Source organism: Mustelus asterias, chromosome 4 (assembly GCF_964213995.1).
Source record: "Mustelus asterias chromosome 4, sMusAst1.hap1.1, whole genome shotgun sequence".
Classification (NCBI taxonomy): domain Eukaryota; kingdom Metazoa; phylum Chordata; class Chondrichthyes; order Carcharhiniformes; family Triakidae; genus Mustelus; species Mustelus asterias.
The window spans coordinates 124,330,760-124,348,223 of NC_135804.1; the positions used below are offsets into that span (position 1 = coordinate 124,330,760).

At 43.1% G+C, this 17,464-nt stretch overlaps 1 protein-coding gene across 2 annotated transcripts in view; it reads right to left on the minus strand.

Annotated features, from left to right (window-relative positions):
- aifm1 (apoptosis inducing factor mitochondrion associated 1) overlaps positions 1-17,464 on the minus strand; it is a 65,215-nt gene that overhangs the window by 31,740 nt on the left and 16,011 nt on the right. For both annotated transcript variants that reach the window (XM_078211686.1, XM_078211687.1), the window contains exons 3-5: positions 17,145-17,250; positions 15,864-15,893; positions 3,456-3,580 (exon numbers count right to left, since the gene is read on the minus strand). In XM_078211686.1, coding sequence (XP_078067812.1) covers positions 3,456-3,580; positions 15,864-15,893; positions 17,145-17,250 — 261 coding nt within the window. The remainder of the gene's footprint in view (positions 1-3,455; positions 3,581-15,863; positions 15,894-17,144; positions 17,251-17,464) is intronic.

A 17,464-nucleotide genomic window follows, 5' to 3' on the forward strand; every position in this document is an offset into this window, starting at 1 on the left:
GGATGTTCTTGTGAAGGACCCTCTTGGGTCAAGTGATCACAATATGGTCGAATTTCTGGTACAAATGGAAGAGGAGAAAGTAGGGTCCCATACCAGTGTCCTCTGTTTGAACAGAGGGAAGTACGATAGGATGAGGGCTGAATTGGCTAAGGTGAACTGAGAGAGCAGACTGGTAGGTAGGACAGCTGAGGAACAGTGGAGGATTTTTAAGGAGATCCTTTTCAATACTCAGCAACAATATATTCCGGTGATAAAGAAGGACTGTTAGAAAAGGGATAACCAGCCGTGGATAACAAAGGAAATTAAGGAGAGTATTAAATTAAAGACCGATGCGTACAGAGTGGCCAAAAATAGTGGAGAATCGGAAGATTGGGAAAACTTTAAGAAACAACAAAGAACGACTAAGAAAGCGATAAAGAAAGGAAAGATGGGTTATGAAGCTAGGCTAGCTCTAAATATAAAATCTGATAGTAAAAGCTTTTACAAATATATAAAAAGGAATAGAGTGGCAAGAATGAATGTTGGACCCTTGGAGGATGAGAGGGGGGATTTAATAGTGGGAAATGAGGAAATGGCTGAAACTTGAAATAAGTTTTTTGTGTCGGTCTTCACGGTGGAAGACACAAATAGTTTACCGAATATTAACGATAGAGGGTTGGTAGGAGGAGAGGTACTCAATACAATTAATGTTACCATGGAGGCAGTGCTTGGTAGACTAACGGGACTGAAGGTGGACAAGTCCCCGGGCCCGGATGGAATGCATCCCAGGGTACTGAAAGAAATGTCAGAGGTAATAGCGGATGCGTTAGTGGTTATTTATCAAAATTCGTTGGATTCTGGGGTAGTGCCGGCGGATTGGAAAACGGCTAATGTTACGCCGCTGTTTAAAAAAGGAAATAGACAAAAGGCGGGTAACTACAGGCTGGTTAGCTTAGTGTCTGTAGTTGGGAAAATGCTGGAATCCATCATTAAAGAAGAAATAGCAGGCCATCTGGATAAGAATGGTTCGATTAAGCAGACACAGCATGGATTCATGAGGGGAAAGTCGTGCTTGACGAACTTGTTGGATTTTTATGAAGATGTGACTAGTGCGGTTGACGGAGGGGAACCAGTGGATGCGGTGTTTTTGGATTTTCAAAAGGCGTTTGATAAGGTGCCTCACAAAAGGTTGCTGAAGAAGATTGAGTCACATGGAGTTGGGGGTAGGGTGTTAGCGTGGATTGGGGATTGGCTATCCAACAGGAAGCAGAGAGTCGGAATAAATGGGTGCTTTTCTCGTTGACGGATGGTAACTAGTAGCGTGCCGCAGGGATCGGTACTGGGGCCTCAACTATTTACCATTTATACAGACGATCTGGAGGAGGGGACTGAGTGTAGGGTAACAAAGTTTGCAGACGACACAAAGATAAGTGGAAAAGTGAATCGTGTGGAGGGCGTAGAAGGTCTGCAGAGAGATTTGGACAGGCTGAGTGAGTGGGCGAGGATCTGGCAGATGGAGTATAATGTTGACAAATGCGAGGTTATTCACTTTGGAGGAAATAATAGCAAATTGGATTATCTAAATGGAAAAAAATTACAACATGCTACTGTGCAAAGGGACCTGGGGGTCCTTGTGCATGAGACGCAAAAACCCAGTCTGCAGGTGCAACAGGTGATCAAGGCGGCAAATGGGATGTTGGCCTATATCGCAAGGGGGATAGAATATAAAAGCAGAGATGTCTTGCTGCATCTGTACAGGGCATTGGTGAGGCCGCGGGTGGAATACTGTGTGCAGTATTGGTCCCCTTGTTTGCGGAAGGATATATTGGCCTTGGAGGGAGTGCAGAGAAGGTTCACCAGGTTGATACCGGAGATGAGGGGTGTTGATCATGAGGAGAGACTGAGCAGATTGGGTTTGTACTCGTTGGAATTTAGAAGGCTGAGGGAGGATCTTATAGAGACCTATAAGATAATGAAGGGGCTGGATAGGATGGAGGTGGAGAGATTCTTTCCACTTAGAAAGGAAGCTAGAACAAGAGGGCACAGCCTCAAAATAAAGGGGGGTCAGTTTAGGACAGAGTTGAGGAGGAACTTCTTCTCTCAGAGGGTGGTGAATCTCTGGAATTCTTTGCCCACTGAAGTGGTGGAGGCTACCTTGTTGAATATGTTTAAATCACAGATAGATGGATTCCTGATCGGTAAAGGAATTAGGGTTTATGGGGATCAGGCGGATAAGTGGAACTGATCCACTTCAGATCAGCCATGATCTTATTGAATGGCGGGGCAGGCTCGAGGGGCTAGATGGCCTACTCCTGCTCCTATTTCTTATGTTCTTATTTTACCATTTTGATTCTAAATGCTGGGCAGACTTGAAACTGGGAGCGTTTCAGATCTGACTTTCTGAGGCGCCCCATACGCACTCTGCCTGCAAAAATATCAGCAATTCCAAATCGCGCTGTACAAGGCTGTGGGCGGGGCTTAACGCGCCCAAAATCCTGCAGCTCCGATCAGCGCCTCCAACTGTGCAGAAAAAAAGAGATAGAATGCTGCTCCCCTGCCACATCGCTCCCGGGCCGGATAATGCCTCCCCCTGGCCCCCACAGACATTGCCCCACCCCCACAACAATACTGACTGCCTTATCCCCCCCACCCTCTCCGCCACCCAGACCGATCGCGGACCCCTCCCCCCTTACTGATCTCAGGCAGAGTGGCAGCGGATCCCCCCTCCCCTCACTGATCTCAAGCAGAGAGCCATGGGACGCTCGGCACTTACCTCCTCACTAACTGGAGCGCCCGAATCGGACTTTTGTAGAGCAGGTCTGTTTCGCGCCGATTCTGGGCGTGCGAACGTGGTGGTAAAGGGGGAGGTGCTGGTAAGGTTGGGCGTGCAACCTATTAAGTCAATTTAAATGCATGCATTGCCGTCGCGCCTTTTTCGGGCGCAGTCCCGATCGTGGCCATTTCCGGGACTTGGTAAAGGGTGAGCCAGCGCGGAGGTGGGCGCGGATCGTGCTACTCGCCTCAGGCCCGACTTTACCAAGTTTTCGCGCCCGAAAATGGGCACAACTTGATGGTAAAATCAGGCTCACTATCTCTCACTGAGACGACTGCATATGAATTCATCTTTTCCCTTGTATTTCAAGGCATTGAGTTCCTTATAGGAATAAAGTTTCCATTGTTACCAGACATTCTTCAATATTTAGCTCAAGTGTCCATTTTGTGTGTGTGAATCTGAGGAGCATACAATATTAGTCTGGTACTCAGTACTGAATACAATCAGGTCAGCTAATTTTCATTCCTCTAAAGCAGAAGTGCTGAGATTCATTGCAGCTCTTCAATTTTTGTCTTTCCAGGGATCTGTCTTAGAACAGATTCAACGCGGGACTTTTCTGAAGTCAACTAAACACCAAAGGGATCAGCCCAAATATGCACTTAATTAGAATGTTATCTAATGAATAAGTCAAGTTGTTACCCACCCTTGCTCCAGGATCTCGTGCACGAATAGATCTAGCTGCTGCAAATGATGCAGTTCCTCCACCAATCAGCAGATAAGGAGCATGTGATGGGGTGACAGGTCTAGCACTAACTGGCACAGCTGGAGCTGTCAGAAGAGGACAGAAAAAAAAACTTTAACCAAATTCTGTACAGTATCAAGGTGAGCACATTTTAACAGAACAGGAAACCCTCAAGGAAGTCAGCAAGTAGCCATCAATAAACAAAATAATTAGGAGTAGAATAAACTTCCATCTCCAAGAACATCTTTCAGAAATCCAGCAGTACAAAGCAGCTACTCATTACCACAAATGCTGTTTCTAATGGATGTGATAACAGAGACAGCTCATAACATTACATTTATAATGCTACATTAGCTGAGAATTGGCAGGAAGGGGAAAAGAGGCATCATGTTAGAATCACAAAGACTGCAGATACTTTACACCTTGCTCACAAAAGCACGTATTTCATCAACTGTTTATAATATACTTTAAACCTGTTTTTTGGAAATGTGATTTTCACGTTTATGAGCCTAACTAATTAAAAAAGTGATGTTTTAATGCAGGAAATTAATTACTTATTGTATTGGGTATTTTGTTTTTGTCGGAACATAGTACTGAGGAGCAGGAGTAGGTCATGTAGCCCTTCAAGCCTGCTCTGCCATTCAATAAGCTCATGGATGACCTGGCTGAGGGTTCAACTCCTTTCCTACCTGCCCCCACCATAACCTTTATTTCCTTGTTTATCAAGGATCTGTTCAACTCTGCCAATAAATTCAATGACACAGATCCCATTGTTTTCTGGTGAAGAGAATTCCAGACTAATGACTCTCTTGAGAGAAAAAATATTCTTATCTGCATCTTAAAAGGAAAACCCTATTCTTAAACTGTGTCCCCTAGCTCAAGTTATCCCCCCCCCCCCCCCCCCCCAAGTGGAAACAAACTCCCCCTATTCTACCCTATCATGTTCCCTCAGGAACTTACATGTTTCAAGATGATTATTTTATTTGTTTTTTGATTTTTAAAAAATTTTTCATTTGTTTTATTTATTAGTGTCACAAATAGGCTTACATTAACACTGCAATGAAGCTACTGTGAAAATCCCCTAGTCGCCACATTCCAGCGTCTGTTCAGGTACACCGAGGGAGAATTTAGCATGGCCAATGCACCTAACCAGCATGTCTTTCAGACTGTGGCAGGAAATCGGAGTATCTGGAGGAAACCCACGCAGACATGGGGAGAATGTGCAGACTCCCCACAAACAGTGACCCAAGCCAGGAATCGAACCCCTGGCGCTGTGAGGCAGCAGTGCTAACCACTTTGCCATTGTTAGTCTGCAATCCTGCAGAAAGGTTTTCAATGTAAGCATGTTTCAGAAGCTGACTCAATGCTGATTAAATCAGTTGCAAAAGGATTTTAAATAAACCAGGTTTCTTACTGAAAAATTTATTGAATTCTTTCTCTTGCCATCACTTTGTTTCCCCCCGTGTTACAGGCCAGCTAATCTTCACACGAAGCCAATCATTAACTGATCTTGAACTTTCCTTTCCATTATCCCCAAAATCTTTGACCTGGGTTCTTTTACTACAACAATCAACCATTTAGTGCTTACTCTACTGCTTTGTCAGATATTTTACAATTTTTACAAATGTTTTTACAACAGCCCATAGTTTACTTTTAATGAATGGCGTAAACAATATGAAATAACATGAAAGGAGCATTGAAATGTGACACTTGAATTGTTATTACTAAGAAAAGTACAAAAGAATGAAGTTCAGGCTTGAATAACAAAACACAATTAATTGATTTCCTGCTGCGCTACATCACATAAACAGGTAATTCCCCTACTACTCTTAGAACAAGCAAGCAAATCAATAATTGCACCAGTAGACTACATTTCTTTTGTTTTTGATAACTTATGCAACAGTATATTTATCATAACATGCTACCTCACACTATGTAAAGTACCTCTTTGTTGAGAGAAATGTCTACTATAAATAGATGAAGATGCATGAGTATAATTTGCCAATCCTAATGTTACAGAATTGATAATCCTATGTGCACCAGCTAGGAGACAGGAAGGAAATATATGTATCTAAGTCAGTCTGGCTGCTTTATAAATTTTTTAAAAAATGGACAAATGGCTGCACTGATAAAATGGCCGTCACTGACCACATGATCATCATTCTGGGAGTTTCTGAAGAGTTTAAACTTGGACAAAGGATAACACATGAGGCACATCCATAAGGCGGCACGGTGGCTAGCACTGCTGCCTCATAGCGCCAGGAACCTGGATTCAATTCAAGCCTTGGGTGACTGTGTGCAGTTTGCATGTTCTTCCTGTGTCTGTGTGGGTTTTCCCTAGGTGCTCCGGTTTCCTCTCACAGTCCAAAGATGTGCGAGTTAGGTTGATTGGCCATGTTAAATTGCCCCATAGTCAGGGGGATTAGCAGGATAAATATGTGGGGTTACGGGGGTAAGGCCTGGGTGGGATTGTTGTTGGTGCAAGCTCGTGGGGCCAAATGGCCTCCTTCTGCACTGTAGGGATTCTATCAAACCCCTGAAATGCAACACTCCTTTCAATGTACAAACATTCCAGCCAAGCCAATACAATGGATTAGTCTGCTACGGAGGTAGGCAGAGCGATTTGTGACTCATCTCTGACGTTGTGATAATAGTTCCACAGTTGTCTGCTCAAAACGCATTGGGTTTTAACAAGGGGCCACATTAGCTGAATAGCTTGACCTGAAACTATCCGATTACATGACGGAGACTTGAACTGTTTGAAGTTCTTCAATTATACAGCTTTTGAATTTTATGTCTGTTGCAGTTTAACCTTCGAAGAGAACCAGACTCCAGCCTAGCATTCTGCCTTTGACCTCCATCCTTCTCCAAAGTCTGACCTCCAGAAAGAACCCAGCATTTTGCCTACAGAGTGAACTAATTTCCAGGATACAAGAATACTTTGCTGCGTCTTCAACGGTCTTAAATTGAAACCAAGTTCCTCGGACCAAGAACAGGAGTTCTGCCAGAAAAAGTGATCAGGAAGAATCCAACACTTATTTTATCTTATCCTGAGTTTGTTAGGGTTATTAATTGAGGATTGGATCACTCCAAAGCTGAAGGGTTGGGGAAAATACACTCTCACTTATAAAAGGGGAAATCAAAAATTACCTTTCTGTTTATGGACAGGTAGTGCGTGGAGAAATCGGGGCTGTTTAAATTAATCCAGCTCCTCTTGTAACATAGGCAATTGATATCAATAAGATTGAATCAATTTGGTCCAATGCTTCACAAAAGGACTGAATAACATCAAAAATACTGCAATTGTTTGATGGGAAAACAACACAAATCAGGACCCACCTTCGATCTTACCACCTTCTTCTGTCTCTGAGAGTTGCTCAGTTTTAGAATCCTCTACTGTTATTTCCACTGAGGCCTGTTCAGGCACTTCAGTGGCAACCTCTTTTGAGGCTGCCGCTGAAGAGGCAGATTCTGCAATCACAAACCGTTGGGACAAAATTTTCCTGACATGCAAGATTGACAGCAATTCAGAGCTGTCCTACAATCTGAAATATAGTCTAACAATGTAAAACAAAGGAAGAAAAGGCAATGGCAACAATTAATAAGCTCCACTTGGGTAGCACAATTATCATCCAAAGCATTTCATCTTTCAACTGTAACAAAATAAGCAAAAGTCACATCTATGTCCAAAAATACATCCACAAAGTCATTACCTTTCATAATTTGAATCAAAGCCATCAAACACAAGGATCCAAAAAGATCATGGCAGGAAACAAATCCACGTGTTATTCAACATATAGCATGAATCTAATACCAGCGAAAAGCAACTTCCAGAAACTAGTCTGATTTGTCCATTAATCAGTAACCAAAAAGCTGAAAATTAGCATGGGAGAACAAGAAACACAAATCTGTGCACCTGAGGGCTGCAAGTGCACAAAATGTAAGCTGGTTGGGGAACTTCAATGCCCATCACCAAGGGTAACTCAGTAGCACCACAGTTGACCAAGCTGGCTGTGTCCTAAAGGACATAGCTGCTGGACTGAGTATGATGCAGGTTGTGAGGGATGATGTGGAGATGCCGGCATTGGACTGGGGTAAACACAGTAAGAAGTCTCACAACACCAGGTTAAAGTCCAACAGGTTTATTTGGTAGCACAAGCCACTAGCTTTCGGAGCGCTGCCCCTTCATCAGCTGGGTGGGAGTTCTGTTCACAAACAGGGCATATAAAGACACAAACTCAATTTACAAAATAATGGTTGGAATGCGAGTCTTTACAGGTAATCAAGTCTTAAAGGTACAGACAATGTGAGTGGAGTGGATGCCAACATCTTCATGCACAGGTTCAAACAAGACCTCTTCACCACACAGGACCTTCAACTGATGCTATACACTAGATACATCGATGACATTTTCTTCCTTTGGACTCATGGTGAACAATCACTGAAACAATTATATGATGACATCAACAAGTTCCATCCCACCATCAGACTCACCATGGACTACTCTCCGGAATCGGTTGCATTCTTGGACACAAGCATCTCCATCAAGGACGGTCACCTCAGCACTTCACTGTACCGCAAGCCCACAGATAACCTCACGATGCTCCACTTCTCCAGCTTCCACCTAAACACGTTAAAGAAGCCATCCCCTACAGACAAGCCCTCCGTATACACAGGATCTGCTCAGATGAGGAGGATCGCAACAGACACCTCCAGACACTGAAAGACGCCCTCATAAGAACAGGATATGGCGCTCGACTCATCGATACAAGACGTGCTGGATCATCAACATGGATGCCATCATCTCACGTGAGAACACCATCCACCAGGTACACGGTACATACACTTGCAACTCGGCCAACGTTATCTACCTGATACGCTGCAGGAAAGGATGTCCCGAGGCATGGTACATTGGGGAGACCATGCAGACACTACGACAATGGATGAATGAACACCGCTCGACAATCACCAGGCAAGAGTGTTCTCTTCCTGTTGGGGAACACTTCAGCGGTCACGGGCATTCGGCCTCTGATCTTCAGGTAAGCGTTCTCCCAAGTAGCCTTCACGACACACGACAACGCAGAGTCGCTGAGCAGAGACTGATAGCCAAGTTCCGCACACATGAGGACAGCCTCAACCGGGATCTTGGGTTCATGTCACACTATCTGTAACCCCCACAACTTGACTGAGCTTGCAAAATCTCACTGACTGTCCTCGTTGGAGACAATACACATCTCTTGTCCTGGCTGGAGACAATACACATCTCTTTAACCTGTGCTTAACCCTCTCTCCACTCACATTGTTTGTACCTTGAAGACTTGATTACCTGTAAAGACTCGCATTCCAACCATTATTTTGTAAATTGAGTTTGTGTCTTTATATGCCCTATTTATGAACAGAACTCCCACTCACCTGATGAAGGGACAGCGCTCCGAAAGCTAGTGGCTTGTGCTACCAAATAAACCTGTTGGACTTTAACCTGGTGTTGTGAGACTTCTTACGGTGGTGAAGGAACCATGGGAGAAAAACTGACATTACCTCATGGTATATTATATTACCATTATCTTCACTAATCTACCTGTCAACTGTCACAGGTGCATCTGTCCATGATAGTACCAGCAGGAGAGACCACCGCACAGTCCTCATGGAAACAAAGCCCCATCTTCACATTGAGGGTGTGAAGTGTTGCACAACCATCATACTAAATTGGATAAATTTCAAACAGATCCACCAACTCAAAACTTGGCATCCATTAAGAGTTTTGACATGTGGTCATCTGGACTCGAAATGTCAGCTTTTTTCTCTCCTTACTAATGCTGCCAGACCTGCTGAGATTTTCCAGCATTTTCTCTTTTGGTTTCAGATTCCAGCATCCGCAGTAATTTGTTTTTATCCATTAAGAGTTGTGGACCATCAGCAGCAGATATGTATTCAACCACAATCTAAATGGAACAGCATCAAGTTCAATGAAGAGTGCAGGGGAGCATACCAGGAGCAGAACCAGTAACTTCACCAACGTCTACTTGGTGAAGTTACAACACAGGACTACTTGCACGCCAAACAGTGAAGGCAGCAAGTGATAGAAAGAGCAAAATGATCCTATAACCAATGGATCAGATCTAATCTCTGCAGTCCTGCCACATCAAACTGTGAACGTTGGTGGACAGGAAGAGGTAGCTCCACCAATATCCTAATACCTCATACGCCTATGACTGTGTGGCCAAATTCCCCTCCAATTCGATTTTCAAGTTTGCTGAGGGCACCACCGAAATGGGTCAGATCTCAAACAATGACGAGACAGAGTACAGGAATGATATAGAGAATCTGGTGAATTGGTGCATTGACAATAATCTCTCCCTCAATGTCAACAAAACAAAGGAGATTATCATCGACTTCAGGAAGCATAGAGGAGAACATGCCACTGCCTACATCAAAGGGGGTGAAGTAGAAACGGTCGAGTGCTTCAAGTTTTTAGGTGTCCAGATCACCAACCTGTCCTGGTCCCCCCATGCTCACACTATAGTTAAGTAAGCCCACCAACGCCTCTACTTTCTCAGAAGACTAAGGAAATTTGGGACGTCACCTACGACTCTCACCAACTTTTATAGATGCACCACAGAAAGCATTCCTTCTGGCTGTATCACAACTTGGTATGGCTCTTGCTCTGCCCAAGACCACAGGAAACCACAAAAGGTCATGAATGTAGCCCAATCCATCTTGCAAACCAGCCTCCCATCCATTGACTCTGTCTCCACTTCCCGCTGCCTCGGCAAAGCAGCCAGCATAATTAAGGACCCCACCCACCCTGGACATTCTCTCTTCCACCTTCTTCCATTGGGAAAAAGATACGAAAGTCTGAGATCATGTACCAACCGACTCAAGAACAGCTTCTTCCCTGCTACTGTCAGACTTTTGAATAGACCTACCTATCTTACATTAAGTTGATCTTTCTCTACACCCTAGCTATGACTGTAACACTACATTCTGCACTCTCTCATTTCCTTCTCCATGAACGGTATGCTTTGTCTGTATAGCATGCAAGAAACAATACTTTTCACTGTATGCTAATACATGTGACAATAATAAATCAAACCCTCAATGATGGGAGAGCCCAGCATATCAGTTCAAAAGACAAGGCTGAATCATTTGCACCCATCTTCAGCCAGAAGTGCTGAGTGGGTGATTCTCCTTGGCCTCCTCCTCAGCTCCCGAGTATCACGGATGCCAGTCTTCAGCCAATTCAATTAACTCCTTGTATAACAAGGGACAGCTGAAAGCAATGGTTATTGCAAAGGCTATGGGCCCTGACAACATTCCAGCAATAGCACTGAAGACTTACACTGCAAAACTATCTGTGTACTGAGCCCAGCTGCTCTAGAACAGATACAACATAACCCTGCAATGTAGAAAATTGTCGTCCAGTACTTTCCCGGAGCGGAGAAGCTACGGCATCTCCTCCAGAGCCTTCAACATGTCATTGATGAAGATGAACATCTCGCCAAGGCCATCCCCACACCCCAACTTCTTGCCTTCAAACAACCACACAACCTCAAACAGACCATTGTCCGCAGCAAACTACCCAGCCTTCAGGAGAACAGTGACCACGACACCACACAACCCTGCCACAACAACCTCTGCAAGATGTGCCGGATCATCGACACAGATGCCATCATCTCACGTGAGAACACCATCCACCAGGTACAAGGTACATACTCTTGCAACTCGGCCAACGTTGTCTACCTGATACGCTGCAGGAAAGAATGTCCCGAGGCATGGTACATTGGGGAAACCATGCAGACGTTGCGACAACGGATGAATGAACACCGCTCGACAATCACCAGGCAAGACTGTTCTCTTCCTGTTGGGGAGCACTTCAGTGGTCACGGGCATTCGGCCTCTGATATTCGGGTAAGCGTTCTCCAAGGCGGCCTTCACGACACACGACGACGCAGAGTTGCTGAGCAGAAACTGATAGCCAAGTTCCGCACACATGAGGACGGCCTCAACTGGGATATTGGGTTCATGTCACACTATCTGTAGCCCCAACAGCTTGCCTGGACTTGCAGAATTTCACTGGCTGTCCTGTCTGGAGACAGTACGCATCTCTTTAACCTGTCTTAATGCTCTCTCCACTCACATTGTTTGTATCTTTAAGACTTGATTAGCTGGAAGTATTCGCATTCCAACCATTATTCTGTAAATTGAGTTTGTGTCTTTATATGCCCTGTTTGTGAACAGAATTCCCACTCACCTGAAGAAGGAGCTTAAGGCTCTGAAATCTTGTGGCTTTTGCTACCAAATAAACCTGCTGGGCTTTAACCTGGTGTTGTTAAACTTCTTACTATGTAGAAAATTGCCCAGGTATGTCCTGCCTAGAAAAAGGACGACAAATCCAACCTGGCTCATTACTGCCCATCAGTCTACACTTGGTCATTAGCAAAGTGATTGAAGAGTCAAGAACAGTGCTATCAAGTGGCAGCTACACAATAATAACCTAATCACTAATGCTCAGTTTGGTTTCCACCAGGGGGTTACTCTGCTCCTGACCTTATTACAGTCGTAGTTCAAACATGGACACGAGAGTTAAATAGAAGAACTGAAGTGAGATTGACAGCCCTAGACATCAAGGCAGCATCTGACTGAGTGTGGCATCAACAACCCCTGGCAAAACTGAAGTCAACGGGAATCAGGGGGTGGAAACTCTTCACTGACTAGCACAAAAGAAGATTGTTGTGGTTGTTGGAGGTCAATAATTTCAGGCCCAGAATACTGCTGCAGGAGTCGACCTTAGGGCCATGCCCCAAGCCCAGCAATCGTCGGCTGCTTCGTCAATGACCTTTCCTCCAACATAAAATCAGAAGTGGGGATGTTTGCGCAATGTTCAGCACCATCTGAGACTCCTCAACTACTGAAGAAACCTCTGGCCATATGCAGCAAGACCTGGACAACATTCAGGCTTGGACTGATAAGTGGCAAGTAACATTCAAGCCACAAGTGCCAGGCAATAACCATCTCCAGAATGAAAGAATCTAACCATTTTCCTTTGACATTCAATGACATTACTATTGCTGAATCCCCGACTATCAACACCCTGGGGGTTACTGTTGCCCTGAAACTAAATGGAACTAGCCAGATGCAATTGTGCCTACAAGAGCAGGTCAGAGGCTGGACAGACGCTGAGAATTCTGCAGCGAGTAACTCACCTCCCAACTCCCTGTTCACCATCTAGATGGCACAAGTCAGGGGTGTGATAGAATACTTCCCATTTGCCTGGAGTGCAGCTCCAATGACACTAAAGCAGCTCAGCACCATCCAGACCAAAGCAGAGTGCTTGATTGACACTCACCCACCACCTTAAACATTCACACCCCCACTACCAACATTCAGTGGCAGCAGTGTGTAGCAAGAGACACTGCAGTACCTCCCCGAAGCTCCTCAAACAGCACCTCCCAAACCCATGCCCTATACCACTTAGAAGGACAAGGGCAGCAGATACATGGGAACACCAAATTCCCGTCCAAACCACACACCACCCTGACTTGGAAATATATCACCATTCGTTCACTGACACTGGGTCACAATCCCAAAACTTTCTTAACAGCACTGTAAATGTACCTATACCACATGGACAGCAGCAGTTCAAAAAGGCAACTCACCACCATCTCCTGAAAAGCAGTTAGGGATAGGCAATAAATGCTGGCCTAGCCACATCCCGCAAACAAATAAAAAATACCGTTGTTCAGAGGTAAATTTGAAATGATGAATAAAAATGAACTACGTAGAAGGAAGCCATTTGGTCCATTGAGTCTGCACTCATTCTCCAGCAGAGCATCTTACCCAGCTCCCCCCCCCACTCCCGAAGGACATCTTCTGCCCTGAAGATGATGCCGAAGACCAAATACGCCATTATAACGGGGATCAGGGATCATAACAAGGCCTGAACTTGAGAAACTTATATCGGAATGAGTCCTTGAAAATCATTGTAATGTTTACATCACCATCAGAAATGCAACGCATATATACATATTTAGGTTGGCCAAATCAAACTTCAAGTTCAGCAATGATTTCAGACCAAGAACTAGCTGGTGTAACTTTATGACTTGAAAGCGGCTAGTGTTGCAACAGAAGACCAAGATCACTCAGACAATCGAGAGACATGAATGCCAAAATTACCGATTTCCAGCAGTTCGTCAAACAGTGGTAAAATCACAAGTTCCTGTGAAGTTACATCACCAACATGGATGAAATGCCCATGAACTGAAATGGTCAGCAGCCAAAGTGTGGAGTTGAAAGGTTTGAAAACAGTGCTCAAGAAACCAACAGGGCAAGTGAAAACAGGATTCATAGTGGTACTAGCCTGCATGGCCAATAATTATAGCCTATAGCAATTTTCAAACATAAAAGCTTGTTCATCATCAAGTTCCCTGTATGAGTTTTTGTGCATTCCATGACAACAGCTGGATGGATGAGGCTGGGTTGAAGCTATGGATTGATAATGTGTGGACCATAGCTTATTTGTGAGGGGCATGTTCAGATCTTATATAACCGGTGAGATAAAAGTGGTGCGGGAAGAAATAACACTCACATTGTTCTTATACTGGGAGGTGTAACATCTATCGTTCAATCTTTGGACACATGCCTCAACAAGCTATTTAAGGATCATGTTTGTGCCAAATGGAATTGGTTGATGAAGAAAGCACCTTCACAGAGTAGAAATATGTATGCTGCCCCGCTTGATATTTAGTGTGGTTTCATTATCAAATCGAGGGATGGTAATAGTGCACAAATTGGCATCAGGCCATTATAAATATTCAATTCAATGAAGGATGAGGAAAATGTAGAGGGATGATTCTGAAAGTGAAAGTGCCACAATGGATCCGGAGAGAGGTCCTCACAAATGATGTCTGAATGAATTCAATGAAGTCTGCATCGGATGCCAAAGACAATGAATTTGATGTTTTTAAATTCTGATGCTTTAATTTTGGTTAATGCTACAATTGTGCAACAAATTGTTTCTCTTTTTCCACATTTCAAAATAACAACCATGTACACTCAAATTGGTGCTTTATATCATATGCTCAGCATATAATTCTACCCCCCGTTTAGGAAGAATTCTTGTGCGTTACAAAGGTTGTCTTATACCACCCGTGATCTACTGTAATTTAAGACATGAAAAAGACCAATTTCTCCACTGACACCATCTTTTCCAACTGAATTGAAAAAACCATTGATACCTTGCTACCAGCATTACATCTGACAGCTACTTTCCACAAACAAAGATGATTAATTTCAAAATATGTTTTTTTTCCCTCCGCGCCAACTTCTTCCTAGTTGAAATACTGGAATAATGAAAGCATACAGATAAGCTTCAAGAGTGATGCAGGATTTGTTTTAAAGCTGTACAAGCCATTTGACACAAGCCAAATTTAACCCATCTCCTGAGAACAAATTGGTCACCTGGCAATCATCACAACTTCACTAAAACCAGAAGTAGGCAGACTGGAGTCAAGATTCAGACTTGTAGCCCTTCAACTTCCCACCTGATACAAATCTGAGTTTTCTGAGGGTTAAAGTTCTTTCTCTTGAGCTATTTTTGCAGGTTTATGCCAGGTACTTAATTTTCCTCGGAAACTTTGATTAGACTGAGGAAACCTTAATCTGCACTTGCTTAATATTACTTGGCCCCCATACTTACCTATTCATTCCTGCATATTAATTGAAAGTTTCAGAACAATTTACATACACCTGGTTTGTTTTAGCTGTGTCACAACCCTCTAAATTAACCTGTTTCTTTCATAACGTTCAAATTGTTTATTTTCACTCAAAACCTTTAACCATCCAGAATTGATGGCAGAAATTTTAGTGTACCATAAACAATGGGTCCATGTTATTGAAATCTTCTTTCTCCCACTAAATTCTGCATCAGACTGACATCTCATTTAAGACATGAAAGAGACCATTTTCTCCACTGACACCATCTTTTCCGACTGAATTGAAAAGACCATTGACACCTTGCTACCAGCATTACATCTGACAGCTACTTTCCACAAACAAAGATGATCCATTTCAAAATATGTTTTTTCTCCCTTCGCGCCAACTTCTTCCTTGTTGAAATACTGGAATAATGAAAGCATACAGATAAGGTTCAAGAGTGATGCAGGATTTGTTTTAAAGCTGTACAAACCATTTGACACAAGCCAAATACCATATGTACAGTCCAACCTATATTCCTGCAAACATGATGAAATGTGAAACAAAGAAAAGCATGAAATCCCCGAGACTTATTTCTGACCAGTACTGTTCGTTTACGTAGCTGTGAATGATGCCACGAACTAGAAGAATAAAGCAACAATGCAATTCAAGATTCACCTCCTTCTGTTGGTACTACTTCTTCTTCACCTACAAATTTAAAAGAAAGCACAACTCACCATTTGTAACATTGCAGCGTTATAACACACAAATAAGACTTATTCATGAGTATGTCAGTTTTAAAGACTCACTTGGATCAGTCACAATATATTTACATTTCAATATTTAGTTAGCCAATGTCGATGGGCAACACTCAACAGTTCCAAATAACGTATGGTTTGAACAAAGCAAGCTTCATAAAACGCTGAGATGGGACTTTATATAGGAGGGAAAGGAAAATTAGAACACAAGTCAACTGGGGCCAGTCACGCTTTCACTAAGACCTATTCCTTTCATTAGTTAATTGTCCAAGTGCTTCATCTTCACTATAGCTCCCCTCCAATTTGCTGTGACAATGAATTAAGCAAGCTTCAAAATACAAGCATCTTCCTGCACCTAATTTTGGAATGGCTAGATTTTACTTTGCACAACTGAATTAACTGTGCATTCATTACAAAGAAAAGTGAAACATTTGTAAGAAACAAATAATTAATATTTAGCTCACAACTAAAACAAAATAATGGAATCAAGAGCTTTGTAATAGCTCTAAGGGTCAGTCAATAAATGGACTGGCAAATGTTATGCAGTGCAATACTGATCAGGAAGATGCTGAGGCTCATTTCAGTCTGCATCAAGCTAATAATTTTAGAGTTATGCCAGGGGCAGTACGGTGGCACAGTGGTTAGCACTGCTGCCTCACAGCGCCAGGGACTCAGGTTCAATTCCCAGCTTGGATCACTGTCTGTGTGGACTTTGCATGTTCTCCCCACATCTGCGTGGGTTTCCTCCGGGTGCTCCGGTTTCCTCCAACAGTCTGAAAGATGTGCTGGTTAGGTGCACTGACCCGAACAGGCGTCATAGTGTGGTGACTAGGGGAATTTCACAGTAACTCCATTGCAATGTTAATGTAAGCCTTACTTGTGACAAATAAGTGAACTTTAACTTTAGGGACATCATATATGGCCTCAGCCAAGTCAGGGAGATAAGGAGAAAAACAAAATCAGGCATGTTTTCAAATGCTAATTGCAGTTCGATGACTCTGATGGAAAATGTGAGCAAAGGCACAGAGTGCCAAAGATGAGTCTCCTGCAATACCCGAAAACCCAAAGTCAAATAGCCTGCTGGTTGACACTTTCTAAATTCACACATTAAAACTTCCATCATAACAGTACCAAAGGGCTGGGGTCAACCATGAAATGCATGATTATACCTTTATGGGATTGGGAGGAAAAGCATACATACTCTTTCTTGATAATTCTTCAGGTTTCCTTTCTGCGTTTGATCTTGAAAGTAATTGCGCTACTCGTTCTCTATACCTTTCTTTATCTTCTTTTATTGTCCTATATACCTGTCAAGTGATATTAATACATATGTTTAATTGCTGATCAACAATGCAAATAACAATCAATAATCAAAATATAAACTTCATGTCTATTCTCTCCTTTTGTTTATTTTGCTATCATTTATTTAGCTTATATTTCAAAAAGTAATGCAAATAGATTTAATTTTGCTGCTATTTTATCCATGCAAAATGTTTCAACTCTCCTGGTGACCCAGCAGAT